The 8,016-nt window shown below is 42.0% G+C and overlaps 1 protein-coding gene across 3 annotated transcripts; it reads right to left on the reverse strand.

Moving 5' to 3' along the window:
- Nucleotides 1-558: 558 nt before the first annotated feature.
- On the reverse strand, nt 559-3,467 carry Il9 (interleukin 9). 3 transcript variants are annotated; one of them, XM_008848898.2, is made up of 5 exons: nt 3,354-3,467; nt 3,218-3,253; nt 3,106-3,138; nt 2,240-2,371; nt 559-790 (listed from the first exon to the last, which is right to left on the reverse strand). In XM_008848898.2, the coding sequence occupies exons 1-5, from the start codon at nt 3,465-3,467 to the stop codon at nt 671-673; spliced, it is 435 nt and encodes a 144-aa protein (XP_008847120.1). In that variant the 3' UTR covers nt 559-670. The 3 variants fall into 3 exon arrangements, with proteins under 3 accessions (XP_008847120.1, XP_029425712.1, XP_029425687.1); XM_029569852.1 differs by having other exon boundaries at nt 2,240-2,409; nt 3,354-3,431; XM_029569827.1 differs by having other exon boundaries at nt 2,240-2,412; nt 3,354-3,431.
- Between the last annotated feature and the right edge of the window lie 4,549 nt (nt 3,468-8,016).

The raw sequence follows: 8,016 nt of genomic DNA on the forward strand, positions 1-8,016 counted from the left end.
AGCACTTGGCATTTATGAGGCCCTGGATTCACTTTCCAGCACTACTAAAAATGAAAATGAGGAGAACAAAAACCCAGGAGTTATTCCACACCACTGTATCAGCAAGTGAAAGGGAAAGGTGATTGTCCTTGTCAAAGACTCTTGACCAAGCCTTGACCCTGCCTCTCTATCAGTCAAGGCTGGAGGTACTGAACACAAGAAGGTTGGCAGTCTTTTCCCTTTTAGGTGGCCAAGTGGTGTGAAACAGCCTGGGCCTGCCTTGAGGTGTTGTATACAGGCAGCCACAGAATCTTCTAGACTCTCTGTCTTCTCCAGGCATGAATATTTCCACCCCCTGTCAACCCTCCTATAGACCAGTCAAAGCTCAAGCCTCTAGTTCTGTGCGCAGGCTCATGAGTCTGTTTATTATGGAGTCTTTGATCCATTCTGCCTGAGACAAGGTCTATAGCTGAATTTGTTCTGAGCAGCAAGGAATGAATAAGCAATGAGAAATTGTCCAAAGACTAGCTTGAATTCTCCTTTCCCTCATATATATTTATTCCAAAGGAAAACATTAAACAAATGATCACACTGATTTTGAGTTAGGGTAGCCGAGCTGATATCTTAATTGTAACAACATAAAGACAAAAGGCTTTTTGAATCAATAAATAGAATAAATAATCCTGCATCTTCATATTCTGCCTTTCCTTTCTCTCATCCCTTCCTTCTGGAAAGTTCCCAGGAGACTCCTCAGAAATGTCACAGTGTTGCTTGCTGTGGTCTGGTTGCATGGCTGTTCACAGGTAAAGAACTGCAAAGACAAAAGTTGACAAGACAGACTGATTGGCTCAGCAGTGTGCACCCAGCAGCCCCAGGACCACCTTACCCTGAGCCTTGGGGGAAAACCAGGGGAGAAATCTAGAGAAACTAAGAGGGGGGATCCCAAGCTAGATTGTATTTGGTAAGACTGTAGGGGATTGATGTGTTGACAAGATTTTAGGGGGTCTGTAAACCCAGAGAGAGAGACAGAGAGACAGAGCAAGAGAGAGAGAGAGAGAGAGAGAGAGAGAGAGAGAGAGCAAGTGGCCCCAAATCTCATCAGGGAAAACCCTTCCCTAGGACTCTTACTATCATCATCACCATCATCATCATCATTATTATTATTATTTTATTACATGCATGTGCATGTATTGCTTGCATATATGTAATTGTGCCCATGTCATGCAATGCCCAAGGAGGACAGAAGAGGGCATCAGATCCCCTGGAACTGGAGTTATGGACAATTGTTACCTACCACGTGGGCGCTGGGATTTGAACCTGGGTCTTCTGCAAGAATAGCCAGCGCTCTTAACTGCCAAGCCATCTCTCCAGTCCCTTCCCTGAGACTCTTTAGAGACTGAAATACATCTTTATCCCCTTTGCTTGTCCTCTTTTTTTTTTTTTTTTTTTTTTTTAAATATGGAACGCTTCACGAATTTGTTTGTCCTTTTAAGGTCATTTTATAACACAATGAGACTTTGGGTTCACACTGACCAAAGTTGAAGTATCAACTCTGCCTCTTATTAAATATAATAGCATCAGATAAATTAACTTTCCCAAGCTTCACTTTCCTCCTCTCTAGCAAGGAAAACAAAGCTAGAGCCAGTCACTCAGCCTAATAGCACCTGTAGAGCATTTAGAACCAGATGCCACTGACTGCTGGGGCACACTACCTTGGGCCATTGGTGCCCTCCTGTAGGCACTAACACACAAGGAGGCAAGGCGGTTGCCCACCCTGCTGCAGGAGCCATGGCTCATGCTGTTGGTGGTACGTAGGCCCTGTGGCCAGTACCCACCTAGATCTGAGTGTATTTTCCTTTATAAACCTTTTAGTCATTCAAAACAAAGAAATGAAAAAGCCTTTACTCACGGGCCACCACACCCTTTGGTTAGCAAATTAACTCTTTTGGATAACTAGTACTGTGTAAACCTCTGGTCTCTAGAATGCAGCTTCTAATTACAACCTGGATGGATTCTTTCATTCTCCAACAAAGCACAGAGAAGAAAGGCTGCATGGGTACCAGCAGCTTCTGTGTAACCAGGGGAAACAACAGGATCCAGGGCAGCTCCAACCTGCACTGATAATCTTGTGTAGCTAAATTTCATACCTGTCCCTCTTTTGCCCTTGAAGTATCAACCCCAACTTTGCCATCCTTTCTCATGCAGAGTTAGCATCAACATTCTCATAGAAACCACACATCACATGTGAACACAAACTCACTGAACATTTGTTGTTCTTCAGGTCCTCAACCGTCCTTCTGACTCTCTGAAAAAACACTGACAAGGGTGTATTCTGTGTGACGTTGATCAACTGTGACAGTCCCTCCCGGAAACATGGAGTGGTACAATTGTCCTGGTAAATAATAAGGATTTGTGAAAACCATCTTGGAACTGCTTTAAGAAAGAATCACAAAGAGAACGTTAAGGACCATTTTAATTTAACCAAAGTAACCTAAACTTGCACTATTTTGGGATCCATTCCTTGCCAGTCTAGGAAATGATCTTCAATAATCTGAGGTGAGGTCATGTTCTTAGTGACATTCTAGAGGATATTCCATGTAGGAAACGTGAGGCCTGCCACCCTGACAAAGCATATTTTCAACCGATCCCTGCTTCAGGTCTAGTAGCTCTGAGTTTGGAAGTGTAAAGAAAAAGCCTTTCTTACACCAACTGATGGGGCACACCATTGGATAGGGCTTGTGTTCTCAGAGCTAAATCCTTGATGAAGGGAGAGGCCTAGCTGGGCTAGGCTGGACTGGGCCCTTCCATATCCACAGACCCTGAAGGATGTGGCATCCTACCGCCACAGGGTTCTAAGCTCAGCTTCTCCCAGGCCTAGCTTGAGGATGAGAATTGTTGTGGTTGTACAGGGCAATAAATCAAACTACAGACAAAGATATATGTATATTAAAGAAATATATATATATATATACATAGATAATTTCAAGAGCTTGGTTTTGAAAGAGAATACTAATCTGTATCAATTGCAATTAAGTAATAATTTCTCATTTAAAATATCAATTGAGTTCTTTCTTTTTAAAAGCTTAACCAAGCAGGGTCCCACTAATCTTTTTCTACTATACTTACAGGAGGGATGGGAAGACACAAACAGCTGGTCGCCTGCAAGAGAGACATCTGAGTGAACATTCCAGATGTGACAAGGAAGATGGATTTGCAAAGTTCTTAACGGAATACTCACATTGGTACTGCAGCTGCATGTTGAGGATGGGTCCTTCTAAAGTAGGCAGAGAGAGAGAGAGAGAACCCGCAGTGAGTAGTGCCCTTTGCCATCTTCCTGGGGATGGGATACAGTGCTCCCCAGTCCCCAGATCTACCTGCAAGTTGTTGATGAGTGAATTCACATGTAGGATTCCCATACTGGTGAGACATCTCTGGCCTTGCACAGAACAGAAGAGCAGGGAAGAGACAAGGACAGTGGCCACAAACATCTTGACAGTAGTCTAGGACTCAGCCTGCAGACAGCTTCCAGTCCAGTTGTATTTAAAGCTCTTTTCAAACTGGGAAAAACCCTGACATCAAACTGATACCTGGAGCCCACTTTTTCTCTGTAAATTGAGGCCAATTGATAATTGAAAAAAAAATCAGTCTGAGTCACTTAACAAAGATTATGTTTTGTGCCAGGAAATAGCATTCCCCAGAAAAGATGCTTTTCAAAAAGTTGGGGGGTCTGAAATACTAAAGGAAAAGTTAAAGATCTAAAAACCCTATTTTTTTTTAAGGCAGGAATTCTGGTATGCGAGTCAGACTACTTTCTATGAAAGCCCAAATCTGTGTTTCCCCTTCTACATAATTGAAAATGCTGACATAAAGCCAGTCATAAGTATTGTAATGAAGGGGGTCACGTCAGGGATATCAGGGGAGGCAGAGGAGTGATATGGCAGGACACCCCTCCCACTCATTGAGGTTTTTCTTTGGTCACTGTGCCCTCAGTTTACATACTTGATTGCTAGATATACTTAGTCTTTCACACCCGGGAGGGAAAGTTCTACCTCACACGTATGCCTCTGAGAAGTCTTATCCTAAGCAAGCTTGTGAAGAGGTTTCTGTAAGCACATGAATGATGTGACTGCTTAACGTTGCCCTTGAGGAGCCTTTACAGACCTTGCATACCACCTGTGTAAAGTTTTTTTTAAGTACTTAAAGCAGGATGTCACCTAGTACTTACTGAGAACTTACAACATGTCAGTCCCAATCCTAGGTACTTTATATAAACCAAATCTTGTGTTCTGCAAAGCCACCAAGTGAGATGGTACTGCCATCCTCATTTTCTACCTCTTAAATCACTGTGCACATCTTAGCCACCAAGTCCTTTAATGTGGTTATGTCCATCACCATAAGCCAGAACTCAGACCCACTGTAGCCTTCTGAGGTAAATGCCATAATTATGCTCAGTGTTTTATACATGGAGAAACCAAGGCACGAGAAGCAAATGGCTTGCCCATAGTCACACAGTTAGGAAGCTGTGGAATCTGCAGCGAAGATCCCAAGTACAGGTTTTAAGTTTTTTTGCGTGTGTGCAGCGATTGAACCCAGAGACCTGAGCATGTCAGGCAAACAACTACATCCTCAGTCCCCAAATGCAATTTAAAAAATAATTTAAAAATACTTTGTTTATGATTAATATTTGGGATCTGTGTGTGTGTGTCTCTCTGTGTGTGTGTGTGTGAGTGTGTGTGTGTGTGTGTGTGTGTGTGTACACATGTACATGTAGAGGGTCAGAAGACAATTTTCTAGAATCAGTTCTTTCCTTCCATCTTGCCTCTGTGGCACAGTCCCTCCTACTGATTTTGGTGTACCATGTACTAGCTGGTCTCATGTTTCTGGGTCATTCTCCTGCCTCTACCCCTTATCTTACTGTAGGAGTTCTTGGATTACAGAAATGAACCATAACATCTGGCTTTTTTACCTGGGTTCTTGGAATCAAACTCAGACTGGCAGACTTACAAGACTAGAGCTTTTCCCAGCTGAGCTGTTTTGCCAACCCCCTAGTGAAGCTCTTAACTGTTTTCCTACTGTCCTGAGTGCTACTCAGTGCCCCCACCCCTAATGCAGACTCCGGGGTCTCTGTAGGTCTAGTTTTCCAGTCCACTGTCTGTACTTAAGTATCTGGAGATTCCTTTTTAAAAACTTATTTATCTATTTTTATTTATATGTATGCATGTTTTCCTGCATGTAAGTGCACTGCATGCATGAAATGCTTACAGAGGCCAGAAGAGGGAGCCTGATCCCCTGGAACTGGAGATACAGGTGATTATGAGCCACCATGTGGGTGCTGGAAACTGAACCTGGATCTCTGCAAGAGCAGTCAGCATTCTTAACCACTGAGCCATCTCTCCAACTCTACCTGGAGATTCTTAAACTCTCATTAAATGCTGGTTGGTTGACCTCAAATATTGGTTTGAAATGTATTTCTTGAAATTGAAAGAATATATAACTGGGATTTTTGTAAGTTTTGAAAGCTAGTTCTATCTAGATGCAAGTACAGGTAAGAAAATGTGCTGTTTATACCATCACTTTGACTCATAGTCATCAGGGAGCAAACCACCAAGATGGTCTCAGCACGGTGCAAGAAAGTTTGTCATTGAATTTCTTTCTTCAGGAGAAAGGTGGATTTTCAGAACTTCACTTCATGGTAAGTGGTGGCAAACATTCTAGAGATGGCTTTTTTTACTAAATTCTCCAAATATTCCCACAGCTTTGTCCTGCATGCCTGCCTTCCTACTAAGGAGGAAGCTGGAAGGCCTCCCGGCCTATGGCAAACACTTTGTTGCTGAGTCCAGATCTGCACCTGTTTCTCTCTGATAGGACTCTGGTTAGTTGCCTGTGGCAATACACCCAGCTGATTTTGCTGCAACAGGAGTCGCTTGTCACATTTTAGTCTGCAGCTTATGTTGCCTGGAGAGTCCTGGCCTGACCAACAGTCCTTGGATCATCCACACCCTGCGATCACCCCCAAGAGATGGTGCAGAGATGGCTCCATAGACATGGGCTCTTATCCGACTGGTCACCTCACTTTTCCAGGATGGGGAGTATCACCCAGCTTTTCCTTGAAGAAGAATAGGAATATTTGATTTAGAATACCTTATCTAGCAATTAACCATGGTTTCATTTGGAAATTTGATCTGGCCTGGCTCTGTCTCCCTAGATGTTGACCTCCCCTTTTCCAACCATTCTCCACTCACGTTAGTTTCTATTTCCAGCTTATCTACCTTTGCCGTTGCTAAGCTCTTCTTAGAACGGCCTCCCTCAACGTCCCAGATATGGCTTGGTCTCGTTCTCCAGGGCTTGTCTGACCACAGTCATCATTGAAATCGTATGTCTCTGTCTCTCTCTTCTTAAAATTAATACATAGTAGTTGTACCTATTTTCAGGATACAGTGTGATGATATGTCAGTGCACGTGTACAATGTGTACTGATCAGTCAGGGCAATTTGCTTTCCATCTCATCACTTGATTATATTTGGAGCCTTTGAGTTCCTGTCTTTTATTCATAAAAATATATGTTATTATGAACTTTCACCTCCTTCCCCTACACTGTAGAACACCGGAGCTTATTCCTTCCATCTAAGTGAGGCTTATTATCCAAACTCCCTTTATCGCTGTTCTCTCCTGCCCTTCCTACCCCACAGTAGTTATCACTCTACTCTCTTCTACTTTGAGACCAACATTTTGGGTTTCAAAATGTTGCAAAGATGTGATGGAGATTCTGTGGAACTTGTCTCTGTGTATGGCTTATTCCTCTTAGTGTATTTCAGTTTCTCCATATTGCACAGATGACAGACTTTCACTTTTATGGTAGAATAATATTCCATTGTGCACACATACCACATTTTCTTTTTCTTCTTCTTTTTTATCGCATTTTTTTTTCTATCTGTTGATGGACTTGCAGGTTGATCCTACGTCATAGGTATCATAGCCATGATAGTCTCCCCAAGGGGTGCTGATCACATTTCCTTCGGATATATACCCTGAAGCAGGATTCCTGGATTGCTGGATTTTAGTTTTCTGAAATCTTCACACTGTTCTCCCAGATGACTGAACTGATTTACACTTCCACAAGCAGTGTGTGAGTTCTCCTACTGTGCATCCTTGCTAGAACAACGTTTGCTATTTTTTTGTAATAACGATTTTGAATGTGATAAAATACCAAGTGGAAGAAAGCAAAGGTATATACCCAGGAAGGGAGGAAATCAAATTACTTCTGTTTGAAGATAACAGGATTCTATATACAAAAACCCCTACAAACCCTACCAGAAGACTACTAACACAGATAAAGGGATTCAGTAAAACTGAAGGCTAGAAAATCAAGACAAAATTCAGCCATATTTTATACACTAATAATAACCTTACGCAGAAGATCGTGAGAGTTGCCCTACTCACAAAAGCAGCAAAAATAAAATGAAAGAAAACAAAATAAACATCTTGGAATAAGCCAGGTGTGGGAGTGTGTGCCTGTAATCTCAGCTACTCAGGAAGCTGTGGCAGCAAGATCACCTGAACCTGGAAATTGAGAGCCAGCCTAGGTCATACAGTAAGCCCTGTCTTTAAGTTAATTAATTAATGTCTAGGAATAAATTTAACCAAAATATAATGAGGACATGATAAAAATTGAAGACGGTGTGTTCACTCACAATAGAAAGACTGCTCATGTTCATGGACTGGGAGAATTAATACTGTTCCTGTCCCTCCTACCCAATGTAATTTATAGATTCAATCAAAATGCCAATGACATTCTTCACATACAAAGGAAAAACAATTCTAACTTCATTAAGTGCTCAGGAATTACTGATTACATGTTTAATAAATTTGAGTTTGTAAAAATTTATTAAATTTACATTATTTGGCCATAACCAACATCATTCCAACCAGCAGATGATTAACAAACAAACAAACAAAAAAGATGCAGCATTTTAAGAAATTGAAGGCTGGGGGCTGGAGAGATGGCTCAGCGGTTAAGAGCACTGGCTGCTCTTGCAG

Source organism: Nannospalax galili, unplaced genomic scaffold, assembly GCF_000622305.1.
Source record: "Nannospalax galili isolate Female #2095 unplaced genomic scaffold, S.galili_v1.0 scaffold1830, whole genome shotgun sequence".
NCBI classification, from domain to species: Eukaryota; Metazoa; Chordata; class Mammalia; order Rodentia; family Spalacidae; genus Nannospalax; species Nannospalax galili.